We start from the raw sequence: 15191 nt of genomic DNA on the forward strand, positions 1-15191 counted from the left end.
CCCCCCACCCTACCCCACTTTCTCGCGCAATAATGTACGAGTGGTCCGGTATTCTTCAATCTTCCCCTATCTAGATCAAGAACTACAAATCTAGATCTAATCTAGATCTAGATTCTAGATTAGATTCTAAATGTAGATCTATCATAATCTATGATTTACTCAGAACTGGTTCCCCTCAGTCTTAGTCTTAGTCTAAGAATGTCGAAGCAATCAAGCCAGACCAACTTACTGAGTTTCCAAGCTTTCTTTGACTCCATTTTAGAAGTCCTCCAAAGAGAGTTATCAAGATAGTTCTGTAGATCTACAAGGGTATTTGAAGGTAGTTTATTTATGGAAAGTGTGTCTGAAAACTTTCTTTCAGGTTATCCATTTTTTCATGTTGATTCTGTGATTCAGTAACAAGACATGCCAAGAAAAATGATGGCGTCAACTATTCTTCAAAGCTGAGATTTCATTGGTCTTTCCACAAAATCCTATCGAATCACAGTATATTTCACAGACTGTAAAAGGAAGTGCTATGCGAGCATGCGTCTTTCGTTACTTCCGATGTAAACAATTATGGTTTTCTTGTTGTCATGCGTTTCTTTTCCGGTTAAGGCTAAGGGTCGCTGATAATAATGTTGTGAAACAATACAAGGATGAGGGATGCTATGACTGTCTTATCTCTCTCAAAAAAACTTTTGCTTTTACCCAGTCGACTATGCTTGCCTGTGACGCAGTCCAAATGTCTCCACTATGTCCAAGGACAAATGCCAGATCCGAAGTCTCGAGAATATTTTTATTTCATTGATCATCAGGGTCAGGTAACATCTTCGAACAGTTTGTCATAGTTGTCGTTGTCATGTATCAAAATATTTATATAGATCTAGATCTAGATTCTAGAATCTAGATCTATGGCATCTGGTATGATATTCAATTCATTTGTTTTTGCATAAACCCTAGAAGCGCTAAAAGACATGCGATTAAAAGTAGAAATGATGCAAACTATTTTTAGGTAAGGCGCCCATCTTGTTTGACGTCAGACCAGGATACCCCTCCGATCACGTGACTACATCTAAGTATAGACAACCGCATGGCACCAAAGATGGAAGTGTCTATGTATATTATGCTTAATCTACACAAATTTCTCGGAATTTCTGATAGCTGATTTGATAGCGCGTCTGCGTTTGATGTCGAGCAATGACTTTTGGAGAGGTTCGATTCCGGTCTCGGACAGTTTTTTTTTCTCATTTCCTCCTCCCGACTGACCAACAGTTCCATAAATTATAGGCCTAATTTGTAGAGTTGCTTTGACTTTGAAGTTGTTGTTTATTTAAAAAAATGTATTAGTGATTAAAAATGCAGGAGGGGGGGGGGGGTGGTAGATCTAAATTTAGATCTAGATCTAGATCTAAATTTAGATATCTAGATCTATATCTAGATCTAATCTAGAATCTAGATCTAGATTCTAGATCTAGATCTAGATCTAGATTTAGATTCTAAATCTAGATCTAGAGTCTAGATCTAGAAAATCCGAAATGTTACCGAAAACACATCGTTCCATGTTTGGGTATCCCAGGAAGTGCTGACATCACATTACTAAAATAAGCAGCCAATCAGAAAGATGCGTCATTTCTAAGATTAACGGCATGTCGCTAAAAGCGTTTCTCCGGAAGTAACCCGCCGCCATGGCCGATCGGTTAAATTGTAGGCTCGAGTCCAAATAACATTTTTTCATATTCGGACTCGAGTCCGAATAAAAAAAATTCTTATTCGGACTCGAGTCCGAATATGAAAAAATGTTATTCGGACTCGGGTCCGGAAAAAAGGAAGTGTCTTCGTTCTATAGATCTAACGTTCAGTGCTTCCAATTTTCCGCCATTTTTTAGTTTCACCCACACCTTACCTGCCGATCCAATGCCCGCCGCCTCATTGATACGCCCCCCCCCCCCCCCCACGTTTCCCACTTTCTTTGTTGTAGAAAAAGGTAAAATTGAAGATTAGCAGACCACCTGGCATATTATGAGCTGTGTAAAAGTTTAAAAAAAAAAAAAAGACTGATTCGTTCAAATACACAATCCTGTGTCATATCGATTGTTTACCAAGAAAAAGTTGTGTTGCTGTGTAGAGCTGAGCATACGGCAACTTTTGATTCCATAGACCAGCGCACAATTCATTACGTATTCATTACGTAGATCTACGTCAAGACTAGCTTATTATTGTAATAATGATCAGTTGCCAGGGGGAAAAAGACCGACGCTTATGCGACGTTCAAAGCCCGGATTGATAGTGCCCCCCACCACCCTCCCCGACACGCACACAGCCACACGTGTGCAGGCCGCCCATCCGACCCCGACACATGCTAATGAGCCATCTTTAATTGCTTCTGATGACCTTTTGATAAATAAACATTTATTAGAAGCGCTATAACTTTTCAGGCCGGCCTCAAATTCATCATAAGATTAAAACTCGGCTCCTGCACAAAACGCCTTTTTGCCCGAAGTGGTCCCGGTCTCTACCCAGCCTGAGGCAAGTCACGAGTGAGGCAGGACAGGAAGCCGGAGTCACGAGTCACAGGAAGTCGGAAGTGATGTCATGCTGGACAAGAATCAGAGTCCGAATAACATTTTTTCATATTCGGACTCGAGTCCGAATAATCACTTCGTAAATTGTAAACATTGGGGGGGGGGGGGGGCAGCTGAGATACCCGAGATGTATACCTGCTACTGAAAAATGAACATTTATGGCTCAACTGATGATAAAAGGCATATAAAACCATATATTTTCTTAAAGCTGATAGAATGAGCCATTCAAAAATGATAAGCGATCAACTAAATAAAACAAAGCGCAAAACGCGATTCACTATTTTTAATCGAAGTGGCTAGACTGCCAGTCTAGCCGTACTTACATCTAGGTTTGGCCCTATCGACTCAAGCCTGTTAAGTACACAGGTCTCATTAGATCTAGATTAAGTAATTATTCAGGTTCAAATACAGTCGAACCTGCCCTGACGACCACCTCTATAAGACGGTCACCTGTACAAACGGCCACTTTCCATTTCCCCCCTTGCGTTTTTTCTATACAATTTAACTGTGTAAAACGGACACCTGTCTAACGCGGCCGCGGCCACAATAATTTAACACACAACCCCTATAATACTAAGCAATAATACCTGTCTAAGACGGTCACCTTAGTGGCTCCATTACGTTTTGTCATAAATTGTGCATTGGCCCCTGGCGTTGTGGGCGAGCCGTCATAATTCAATCACCTGTTGTTGTTGTTAGGTAGTCCCTCCAACAGATCATGTTGCGTAGGCCCCTCCCACTGTTGACCAATAGCTACCAATTTTCAGCTGCTGGTGAGGTAAGCGTGCGATCCCTCATAACCCATAAGCCCCGCCCAGAACTGATACACAAATCGTAAGTGAGATGAGTGGTTACTGTTTACCCAGTCTGTAACAAAGTAACAAAGGACGTCAACATGAACTTGTTACAGAAGCGTCCCTCGTTCTCCGAGTGGTGGCGACCCATGTGTTTGTTTTAACATGGCACTCAGTCTTCCTTGCCTGATACATTTCGTTTTATTGTCACCATCGTGCAAAATCAGAGACAAAATAAAAATTACAAACGAAATACAAACCAACAGCAGCAACACCAACAAAGACAATAACAATGGGGCTACTTTCGATTGGGGCCTCAGATGGGAATGGTTTGTTTCCTTTATCTTGATCAGTCCTGCCTAAGACGGCCACCTGTCTTATACGGCCGCTTTTCTCCTTGACAATGGGCGGCCGTCTTACACAGGTTTGACTGTGCATGCAAGTCAGTAAGGCACCTTTTGGTTTTGTTTGACGAAGTGATTATTCGGACACGAGTCCGAATATGAAAAATGTTATTCGGACTCTGATTCTTGTCCAGCATGACATCACTTCCAACTTCCTGTGACTCGTGACTCCGGCTTCCAGTCCTGCCTCACTCGTGACTCGCCTCAGGCTGGGTAGAGACCGGGATCACTTCGGGCAAAAAGGCGTTTTGTGCAGGATCCGAGTTTTAATCTTATGATGAATTTGAGGCCGGCCTGAAAAGTTATAGCGCTTCTAATAAATGTTTATTTGTCAAGAGGTCATCTGAAGCAATTAAAGATGGCTCGTTAACGTGTGTCGGGGTCGGATGGGCGGCCTGCACATGTGTGGCTGTGTGCGTGTCGGGGAGGGGGGTGGGGGGGCACTATCGGTCCGGGCGTTGAACGTCGCATACGCGTCAGTCTTTTTCCCCCCGGCAACTGATCATTATTACAATAATAAGCTAGTCTTGACGTAGATCTACGTAATGAATTGTGCGCTGGTCTATGGAATCAAAAGTTGCCGTATGCTCAGCTCTACACAGCAGCACAACTTTTTCTGGATAAACAACTCATAATATGCAGGTGCCAGGTGGTCTGCTAATCTTCGATTTCACCTTTTTCTACAACAAAGAAAGTGGGAAACATGGAGGGGGGGGGGCGTATCAATGAGGCGGCGGGCATCGGATCGGCAGAAAAGGTGTGTGGGGGGGGGGGGGGACGACTAAAAAATGGCGGAAAATTGAAAGCACTGAACGTTAGAACTATAGAACGAAGACACTTCCTTTTTTCCGGACCCGAGTCCGAATAACATTTTTTCATATTCGGACTCGAGTCCGAATAAGAATTTTTTTAATTCGGACTTGAGTCCAAATTTGAAAAAATGTTATTCGGACTCGAGTCCGAATAACGACGGCCTTTGTCTGAAATATAAATACTTTAGGCATTGCAAACTAAAAACGAAGTGTATACAGACCCGGTAACCGGAAACAAAGTCACGAAGTATACAGACCCGGTAGGGGAACTCTTTTGTGATTTCGGGAAGTTTCAGCCCCCCAGACCAGGTAGAAATCGTGTGTGTGTGTGAGAGAGAGAGAGAAAGAGAGAGAGAGAGGGGGACTGCTCGATTGAAATTATGACATTGTAATTTGTTCTTTTCTTCAAATTTTGATTCGACCAACTCCAAAACGGAGGAAAAACGATCGTTCATCGAAAAGATATCCGCAATCTTCATTTAGATCTAGGTTAGCCGCGAAACTAGATCAAAGATTTATGTTTGTCTGCCTGGATCTAGATCTAGACCATAGATCTAGAAGAACCTAGGTCTACCATGAGCCAAGAGGGCGCTGAAACTTTCAGAAATCACAAAAGAGTTCCCCTACCGGGTCTGTATACTTTGTGATTTTGTTCCCGGTTACCGGGTCTGTATACACTCCCAACTAAAAATTTCATTTATAATTCAGCCATCAATATGAAGTACGGCTAGCCGTACATATCTTAGGCCCTATTAACATTAGAAAACAGAAGGTTTAAAATACATGCACTGTCATTAAGGCACCTTCGTATCAAATACAAATACTTTAGGTACTGCACACTAAAAATTTATATTTACAATTCAGTAGGCCTATTTTTTTTTAATGGTTCGTCTAGCCATCATATTTAGAATAAGTACGGCAAGATTGCCAGTCTAGCCGTCATTAAGTACGGCTAGCCTCTTCCATTTATAATTTTGACCTGTAATTTACTATGTCATTTTCCGCATATAAGGAATACTGGAATTTTCCATTGACAAAGGTCAGCGTCTATGCCCTTTATATAGGGCCTGCGTGCCTGGTCAAATTAGGTCAGCCCAAGGAGATTAAAAGTAGTTCTAAGTTCCTTGGGTCAGCCCTCTCTATATACTATATATATATATTTAGGGCCTGCGCGCTTACCAGGTAGCCAGTCTCATGCCCTTTAAATAGGGCCTGCGCGCTTCCTGGATTAAGTTCAGGGAGATCTACTACCATTATAAATAATTTTCTTTCACAGTTCAAGATGCTTTGAACAAATGAAAGAAACATGCGCCTTACCTTCTCCAGTTGGGGCTGTGGAAGGATAGAATGAATTTAAGATTTTTCGTCTGCTGTACAGTACCCTAGCTAGTCTAGCAAATATTACAATAGCTTGTTTACTTTCGTCTGACCGTAGTTAAAACAAGATAAAATCTGAAATCGCAGTCTGTTGATTCTTCTCAGATCTTTGCATAAAGCATGAGGATCTAAAGGTTGGATGACCATAACAAAATGTGCACACTAAGGTTCCAATATGTTTTCTTTGATGTCATGTAAGCCTAGGGTTTAAAAAATGTGAGGGGATTTACAGTATACAACTCAAACATCTAAAAGTTGACATATTTTCCTCAAAATCACACTTTAAATGTTCACCAAAGAGACACGATTCAAGAGAAGGGGTGAGTAATTTTCGAGACTCACTTGGAGACGTCTAGACAGCCGGGGGATGAAATCTACAAGTTTACACTGAAATTTAGGGGCAGGGTGGTGTCGCTGTCTCAAAATGAGTAATTTGTAAGCAAGGTTACTGTAAGTCATTTCTTTTAGTGATCATGTGCAACGTGTATGCATCCCCAAATAGCAGATTTAAATATAAGGCCCAAAGAGAAAAACTTTTTTATCACTGGATTAGGATTTTTTTTTTTTTTTTTTTTTTTTGTGTTGCTGGCCTACAAAAGTGTCTTGCAATGTGTCATTGTCATAGGTAAATTAATAGATGAACTAGAATTTTTTTTTTTATGGTGTCAGACGAAAGTGAACAAGCTAGAATATTTTTTCAGAGAAGCATCCATATACTTATAAATTGTCGAATTTGTGTTTAACTTTAAAGTAACTAGCTTTACAATACAGTGAAGTGATCATCTTTGCCAGGGACGAATTACAAATAATCCGATGTATCGCCTAGAGGTAATTATTTTATCTTGACCAAATTAATCCAGAACTCGAAGCTAGGAACAGAATTGTGCCCCTTGAAATATGCCACCAAAAACTGGTCTGATAAGAATAAGCTTTATACGTTTTGTCTGATGATATGTGTCGTTAAGTAAAAACCACAACTAATTTATTTTTATATATAAATATTATTAGAACACAGCTATAGTGGGACTTGGGGTTCCAGAAGAAAAATCTCGCTGTAGGCTCAAACGGGCATTACCGATAAAAATTCTAAAATTCACATGATTATCTCCCTTCATATCAATCAAATTTGGGCTTTAGATTAGGCCTATTCTTCCTTTTCTTGTCAACTTCGTTGATTATCTCGGTCTTCAATTCAAGTGAGAAGCATTTCTTTTGTTTTTGTTGGAAGCCATCTTTTCCTCGGTCTTATTGCTTGTGCTATCTATCGTACTGGTAGGCCTACTGTAGAAAGAACTGGTGAAGTTGATGCCTGAGTCTGAGCATCAACTATCGCAATTAAATGAATCAGGAATCACACACTCAACGCTCTCCAATTCTTTTTTTACTTTTTGGCCGGGCCTAGGGCTATGGCCTATACGCTCTTCTTATACTGAGCGTCCAGGCCTAGGCTAGATCTATGGCACATCACTTTTGGAGTGGTTCATGTAATGCGTCTCTCTCTGCCGCCTGCCCCCACCTCACTCATCAGTGGACTAGCCAATCACAATGCCACGCCGCTGACTACCTGTCTGGAGTCCGCCGGGGGGGGGGGGGGGTTTATTCATTGAAATCGATAAAAATAACTTTCAACAAAAACATAAATGAGCAACTCAGTTTCGACAAAGTCACAGTCCCCGCTGATGTGGCTTCGCTCATTTTCCTGTTCCTCCCACAAAAAACTTTATCTTCCTGGAAACCATCTATGGCACCTGTATTGTGAATGGTTATATGCTTTACCTATTGTTTATATCCCTTATGCGACCAATCAGTGGCCTTCTTTCATACCAACACATGCGTCTGGGTCAGACAGGCGGCCAGAACACGTGTGACTGCATGTATGCATAAATATAAGCGGTCCAGGTTTAGAACGTCAGCAGAGATACATTCAGGTTAGTCATCAACTAGCCCCGGCTATGATCAATATTTCCAATGATAAGCTAGTTTTGACATAGATGGAACATAATGAACTGCATGCTGCTCTTTGGAATCAAACATTGAAGTATGTTTGGCTCTACACAGCAACGCAACTTGTTTGGCAAATAATACATCAGAGATGACACAGGCGTGCATTTGAATTAATTGGCCCTTTTGCGCATGTGTGCTCAGTGTATTTTCCTTGAATTTTCCAGCACTTCTTCGATATATGGCATCAAAGAAACAAAAATGCCTCTCTTTTGAAACCCAACTATTTTTGATCAAGGAAGTTGAAAAGGGGCAAAAAAGGTGGCATTTCAGGATGGCCTACCACTTTGCTTCCCTTTATACATTACTTGCTTACTTTGAACAAGTGTATCTCACAAACAAAAGACAAGTCTTCTAGTTTTAGCATAATTTTTTTTAACCACTGACCACCCATTCTGAAAGATCTTTTGTGGGATTTGCCCCTTCTGTTGTTCCTTTTCCTCATGTGATGATCATGTATTCCTCTGTTAGTGTCTTTAGTATAAAAGACAGACTCTTCATTACAGTATGCAAAAGATAGGAGTTTGATTTCAAAGTATAGAAGCAGCTGTTTTATTGTACTTCCACCTATCTGCCAGAATGTTCTTTATCTCTCTTAGTTAGGGATGGCCCAGATCAGTAGAGAGAGAGTGAGAAAAATTTTGTTTTTCAGTGCAAGTGTTTTATGCCCCTATCGACACAGCCTAGATCATTTAGAAAACGGGTTTGGACCCTGCCTGAATACCTGTGCCAACCCAGACTGTGAGAGCTATAAGGACTCAGCAGAAAGACCTAGATACTCATTTTAAAAAACTCCAGAATCAAACCCAGGTCTTTTGCACGCTATGGTGAAACTCCTCTAACAGCTAAACCACGGATGCCAGTAATAGAGGGAGAGAGAGAGATTGTAAATGTTTACAGCCTCATTGACACAATTTAGATAATGCAGGAGCAGGGATCCTTTAAATAATAACTGTGTAAATGGAGGTGTAAAACATTTACAATCAACCATCAATACGGTTCATTTGACATTTTGATCCTTTATTTTCAGCTGTACGTTTGAATTCTAAGTTGTTATTAATGTTATACTGCTTTCCCACACTTAGATCAATGTACAGTGGAAACCTGATATAACAGGGATGGTGGGACCAGAGGAAAAGTCCTGTTATGTCAGAAATGCAAGGGAAGTAAGCGTTTGTGGACTAATCTGTGTGTATTTATTATTCATGGGTAGTGTAGAAAGGCTTAGGGCTAGATCAAAGTCTGCAGCACATCGCAGCCCTCTCTCACTTCACCCGCTGCGTGTGCTTGCAGTGGCGTGGCATGCGTGTGTTTGATCTATCACTGCGTCTCTCTCTCTCTCTCTCTCTCTCTCTCTCTCTCTCTCTCTCTCTCTCTCTCTCTCTCTCTCTCTCCTCTCTCTCTCTCTCTCTCTCTCTCTCTCTCTCTCTCTCTCTCTCTCTCTCTCTCTCTCTCTTTTTACAGATTGTTAACGAGTTTTGTCCCTGCTATAACCGATTGGGCTCAGATGAGGCCTTGTTATTGCCGATAACTTTTAATAGAGACAAAGAGTTGGAAAAATCGGGGATTTAAAAAATCCCTGTTATTACCAGGCCTGTTATATATGGTTTCCACTGTAGTAAAACGATGATATTCCTGTATGTCTGTAATCTTAAAAGATGATCATTTGTGCTCCCCAGCTTTTCTTGGATGATGCAAGAATAAAGAATTTCACTTCATGTTTCAAAGGTAATCCTTTTTGACGACTTTTAATTGTTATTCTTTTCCTTTCTTTTCCATTGTCCCCTATCTTTTTTTTTCTCTTCTTAGGTCATTCAAATTTGACCTGCACAGGGGTGTTCTTTACATGAAATATTGCCCCAGTCAACACAATGGGGCAGGTAATGGTCAAACTAATTTCACACCTCTAGCCGCCAGCTACACATGAAAGTTTCCGTGCTGGAACATCTCTAGAGCACTTACCAGCTGCACCGCTTAGGGATCACATGGATGGGGTTAACACACATCTGCTTCCAAATTTCACCCGTGCTCCCCTTCCTCGCCTGGCGGCATGGCGTAAAGGTTAACCAATGAAAAAAAACCTTAATGATAGATAGTTTTGTTTCAAACCAGGGCTGAGTGTGCAAAGCTTAATAAATTTATCCTCAATCTAAAAATTGCTTTAATGTCTTCTGCTACTGCTGACTGAAGGTAAATGAATAGAACAGTCTCGAGTCACCGGCCCTGCTCAAGACAAGCAGACTTTGCTGTCACATCTGTGGAATCGTTTAATTCCTGCAAAAGTAACTGCTCAAGGCATTCAAGGAGTGCATGGAAATATGTTTTCCATCAGTGTGAGGCGCAATCTTGTATGTTCAGGACTTGGATCAAGAACACCTTATTTAGGACTGTTTTAACGAATCCGCGACAACAGCATCGTCTTCACTGGGCTATACAGCATGAGGGAAAAAATCAGAACCTCTCAGTCTTCCAACACTACAACTCCTGCACTCACACTGCCCACGTAACAAACAACACAATTTCTGGAAGGTTAGAACTTGAATGTCCTGGAATGGCCAGTGTTCGTACCAGACTTGTCTCTAACAGCGCACATATGGAATGACCTGAACTGCAAAGTGCATACAAGAGGCTGTTTTGCGAATTTGCAACAGCTGGACATCGCACTGATGCAAAAGTGGGACAGAATTTCGCAACAAAAAATTGAAAATGTTATAAAATCCATGTGAAGACATGTCTTTGTCAGTATACATGTTAATTATGGCCATACAATTTACAAAGGGTGAGAGATCTTTATCAAATTTCGATTTGTGCTTTTCTGCAAATTTGTCTGAAGGGGGTACTCCGAAAGAAGGAAGACAATGTATCAAAATCAGTCTAAGTATGTTATGAAAATGGTCCACCTGGATTGGAAGATAAATAAACTTCAATAAACACTTCTTTTAATCTATCTTTGTTTGATAAAAACGTGTACAAACTGAGAACAAAGTGTTGCGTTTTTAATGGCTTTCAGTATATAGGCCTATATAAATATGCTGTTCTCACAGTTTATTATGTAGTGTAAGATGAAGTAAGGCTTTTTTGACTGGTGAATTTATAAAGTTTTCAGAAGATTTAGAAAGATGTACTGACTGCTTTTCCCTGACTTTCAATTCCTACTGTGACAGATAAAATGTGCAAGGAACCTCCATGGACTGGGGGAGGGGGGTGGGGGTGTTGCCTATGAGGAAGAAGAGAAATTATTGTACTATTTTCTGTTTTGTCAAAGATCAGAGGTGGGAAAAATGTGGGAAAAACTCTCAAGTTCTCCATCAACCTCAAAATTGTTCTAGGGTTTGGAAAATCAAATTTTTAACCTCAATCTATCAAGCCCTTAATTGTCTCTTTAAAATCAGGGAGCCTGATAAAATTTACAAAGTTTGTATTTCAAGTTTTTTAGTGATTACTTCCATTGGATCTTAATCCTAAAACACCAAACATCAGCTGTACGCAAGAGGCCTTAAGGAAAAGGCCACAGTTTCTGCAGGTTCAAGTTATTCATTTTCATCTGTAGTGAATCTGTAAAAGTAGTATGTATAAAAGTGTGCATTTGAGGAGAAAATGTATTTACTTATTTTATATTTTGTCTGTGAATATTTTTACTAATTGTTTGTATTCATGTCTGTTCTTTTTCTGCAGAAAAAGACTTTCTGGTGTTTTTCTTCAAACGTCTGAAAGAAAATGACAGAGGAAAATACAGTGATGAATTCCCGTATATTTCCCCTTGTGGACGTGAGCTCAACTTTGTCCGTTGTGACGACACACCCATAGTCTACACGCATATTATCGGAGGCACAGAAAGTAGTCCTGACCTTTTGTCTTACGGTGGAGCGGGGGACCGCATGACTGTACCATTTGAACCCATCAATGTGTGCATGTTTCCTCACACTGGGCGAGTGTACCACCCAGCCCCGGCCAAGTATGGAGGCATTGGCCTTATCAAATCCAGCCTGGCTATAGAACTGAGCAAATATTTTGACTTCGAGGAAGGGGATGAGACTCAACCTCCATCACATTTTACATGGAATAGTTCAAGGCACAAACTTTCAAATTTGCTATTTGATGTTGTGAAAGACAGGAAAGTGGAAGATGGTGTTCTTTGACTTTTATTGATGACTATGTGTTCATCTTGAAAATATTGTACAGCGGACTTTGCTTAAAATGAAGTGAAACATATATATGATTTTGGGATGAATAACGATGCTTTGTTTGGATAGAAGTTATAAAACTGACCTGATTTTTATGGTTTAATTATCATACTGACATAATCTTAATTAAGTAAAAATCCACAAATAATTTGAAAGTCTTTGGTACATTAAAAAGATATACTTGGTGAAGATCGTCTTCATTTTTGTGTATTAATGTTAGAGTAGAGCTCACTTCAAGCTTCCAAGTTTCCCCTCGATCTAGTCATGTGATGCCTATAAGAAATTTCTTAATACTCTTCTTTGAAAGCGTTTATGAAATGGGGAAAAAATGGTCTTTATTTGTGAAAATTTAATCATTCTTAGAATGATCTGTTGTATCATGTTAAAATTAGGTGTTATGTTTGAAGTCTTGTCTTTATACAGGGTTTTTTTAACTCATTTAGGGTGACCATATTATGTCTATTAAATAAATATATGCATTCGTTCTCTAAGTTAAGACTTTGTCATGGAAACAATTAACTTATTAAGAGGTCTTCAATTATGGAGAAAGTCATTACGCTACCTGGAAATTTTGAAGTTGGAAATAACTCAGGGAGTATTAAAGTCATGTTGCACGTTAATCATTGTGTCTGAAGCGTTGGATTTCAAACTTTCATAATACCGGATATTGCTGCCTTCACATACTACGGGACACCTTTAACCGTCATTGTCATTTTTGGACGAAAATATCTTTCAAAGGCACTGCCAACGATCATTTAGCCTGCTTCTAAATGTGTGTTATTAATTATTGATTTATTTCTTCATAGTAAATGGTGAGATTTATTCATTTAATGCCTATCCCTTCCCTTGTCTTTGTTCTGGATGGAGAGTGTTCACCCGATCAGATCTCTTTAGTTTGTTATTGGTGGTTGAAAAGAATTCATTTAAAAAATTGTATACTTTTTTATTGCAATAAAATGTTGCAGTGTACCTTATGTGACTGATGTTGCTTTATTGACCAGGCTTTCTATAAATTGTGTAGTTTCAGGCAGAGAGAAAAAGCTCGGTATGGATGGAGTGAAATTTGTTGGATATTTTGGAAATGTGTGGAAAAAAATGTGGGGCTATGTTATGAAATTTTGGATGAAAGTAAGCACTTTTCACTTTGACATATTTCAGTAAACTCACAAGTGCGGCAAGGCATCAGTTTCCAAAGTGGTGCAAAGTGTCATAAGCTTGTTGGGAGGGCGTCCAAATAGCGAACATTTCTGGTCTAAATTATTGTCATCCTGACTCCATCCCGCCAATTTTCATATATTTTATCTTTCTCTGTCCAATAGAATGTATAACCTTCATGATCGTCCTTGTGTTTGTCCTCAAAGGGGAACCTGGTTTTGCTAAGAACAACACTATAGAGACTATAGGCTTGTCTTGCTAGTTTATTGGTGATAAGTGTGGTTCTCTGCTCTGATCTTTTGGGATAGTCCTGCAGAGTGAGAATGTTCCAAGAACCTAATCTGAGGAAAGAAGATTTGATACGTTTGCTTTTTTTGTTTTTCTTACCACTGAATTATATGCGGCCTGCCCACGGCTAGCCAGTCAGGGTGGTATGAAGTAGCCTTTTTAGGGCATCTTTTCTGATCTGTTTTCTTTAGAGGGTGAAAAAGTACATCCCTACAATAAAAGGCTGTTCATATTCTAAGAGTGATGCCGAATTCGTTCCAAATTTCTCAAACTACAAAACAACCAATATTCAGAGCCACGAACATGTAAATTTGTGCTAACAGCTCATAGTTATTCAAACCTTCTTCCACTACACACCTCTCTCTAGTAGAGTACTCTACAGCCGCTTGAATTTTTCAGAGATAGGAAAATTAAACAGGGGAAAAGATGAAGGATGGACGAAATATTATACGAGGTGCCCACTACGGCTGGATTGGGCCGATCACCCGACTCGGTCGCGTGGAACTGAAAAAGCAAACACGGCCGATCCCATCCGTAGTGAGCACCCCGTATTAAAGAGCTACGAGCACATCAGACTCACTCTCTGTTCCAGGATATAGAGGTTTGAATTAATTAGCAGGATGTAAGTCGAGGCTAACAACATACATCATGATGTTGAAGATTGCCGGAAGGTCAACAGTAACTGATTTGTCCGCCTATTTGTCTGCTGGGGTAATAGTATAGATTGTGAAGCGCATAGAGCCTTCAGTTGAGCGGGGATTTGCGGTATACAAATGCTATCTATTATATATTATAGCCAGGCCCCCCGAAGCCTCACAGTTCCAGCTAACTAGGGTAGATCTAGTCGATCCGGACCACAGAACACAAAATAGGGTGGATGATCTGCTTTATGGTGTCTGGGCCAGGACAACGGTCATAAACTTGCTAGCTGCCTCATGTCCCTGACAATTAACCCTATCCGTTCGTCGTGTTTTACCATTGTATCCATACGAAGTGAGGAACTCTGAGCCACCGATTTCAAAGAGGAAAATGTACTTGTTAATCCGCGTACGCTTTGCAAAAGTTTGTCAAAATGATTTATTTTTTTGGGAGAAATACTGAAAGTTTCAAAGAGATCTTCGTACTAGAGTCTAGAAGTGTTCTAAAATATGAAGAATACAACCCCGAAGGTACAAAATGACCCTAGGGCGTACAGATAGAGGGTTAATGAAATGTTAGAACTATTAGCCAGTGTGTCCGCTGCTTTAGAGGCACATGTAAAAGGGCGTAGATCAAGAAGGTACATGTAGGCCTACATGTATCCACATATGCTTTCTCTAGCAAAATTTCTGTGTGATCGGTAGTCAAATAATGATATAATCTGCACAGGCTTTAGATATATGAATACATGTCTACTGACTACTGGTGTCTGTTGTGTAAAAATGGTATAGGTTTAACGCCCCTATCTACACGTTACTTGTTTACTTGTGTGAAGGACCGATATCACTGCACAAGGGGCATTCCTATAAGCGCTCGAGCCCCTGAAGAAGCACATCTCGAAGTGTGTAGATGCTGACGGTTCCAAGCAATGGTTGATTCCATAGCCTTTAGCTCCTCCCACTCAGTCTTGAAC

General features: G+C 40.3%; 2 protein-coding genes across 3 annotated transcripts in view; one reads left to right on the forward strand and one right to left on the reverse strand.

Moving 5' to 3' along the window:
- Positions 1 to 444, reverse strand: part of LOC101856003 (katanin p80 WD40 repeat-containing subunit B1) — a 33866-nt gene extending 33422 nt beyond the window's left edge. Inside the window, exon 1 of one of the 2 annotated variants that reach the window (XM_005092036.3) lies at positions 230 to 444. In XM_005092036.3, coding sequence (XP_005092093.1) covers positions 230 to 257 — 28 coding nt within the window. In that variant the 5' untranslated portion in view covers positions 258 to 444. The remainder of the gene's footprint in view (positions 1 to 229) is intronic. The other variant, XM_005092037.3, reaches the window with a different exon arrangement.
- Positions 445 to 530: 86 nt separating this feature from the next.
- LOC101856405 (UPF0598 protein CG30010) lies at positions 531 to 13108 on the forward strand. Its single transcript, XM_005092038.3, has 3 exons — positions 531 to 803; positions 9632 to 9680; positions 11628 to 13108. Exons 1-3 carry the CDS (start codon positions 639 to 641, stop codon positions 12089 to 12091), a joined length of 678 nt encoding a protein of 225 aa, XP_005092095.1. The 5' UTR covers positions 531 to 638; the 3' UTR covers positions 12092 to 13108.
- The last annotated feature ends 2083 nt before the right edge of the window (positions 13109 to 15191 follow it).

Source organism: Aplysia californica, unplaced genomic scaffold (genome assembly GCF_000002075.1).
Source record: "Aplysia californica isolate F4 #8 unplaced genomic scaffold, AplCal3.0 scaffold00040, whole genome shotgun sequence".
Taxonomy (NCBI): Eukaryota; Metazoa; Mollusca; class Gastropoda; order Aplysiida; family Aplysiidae; genus Aplysia; species Aplysia californica.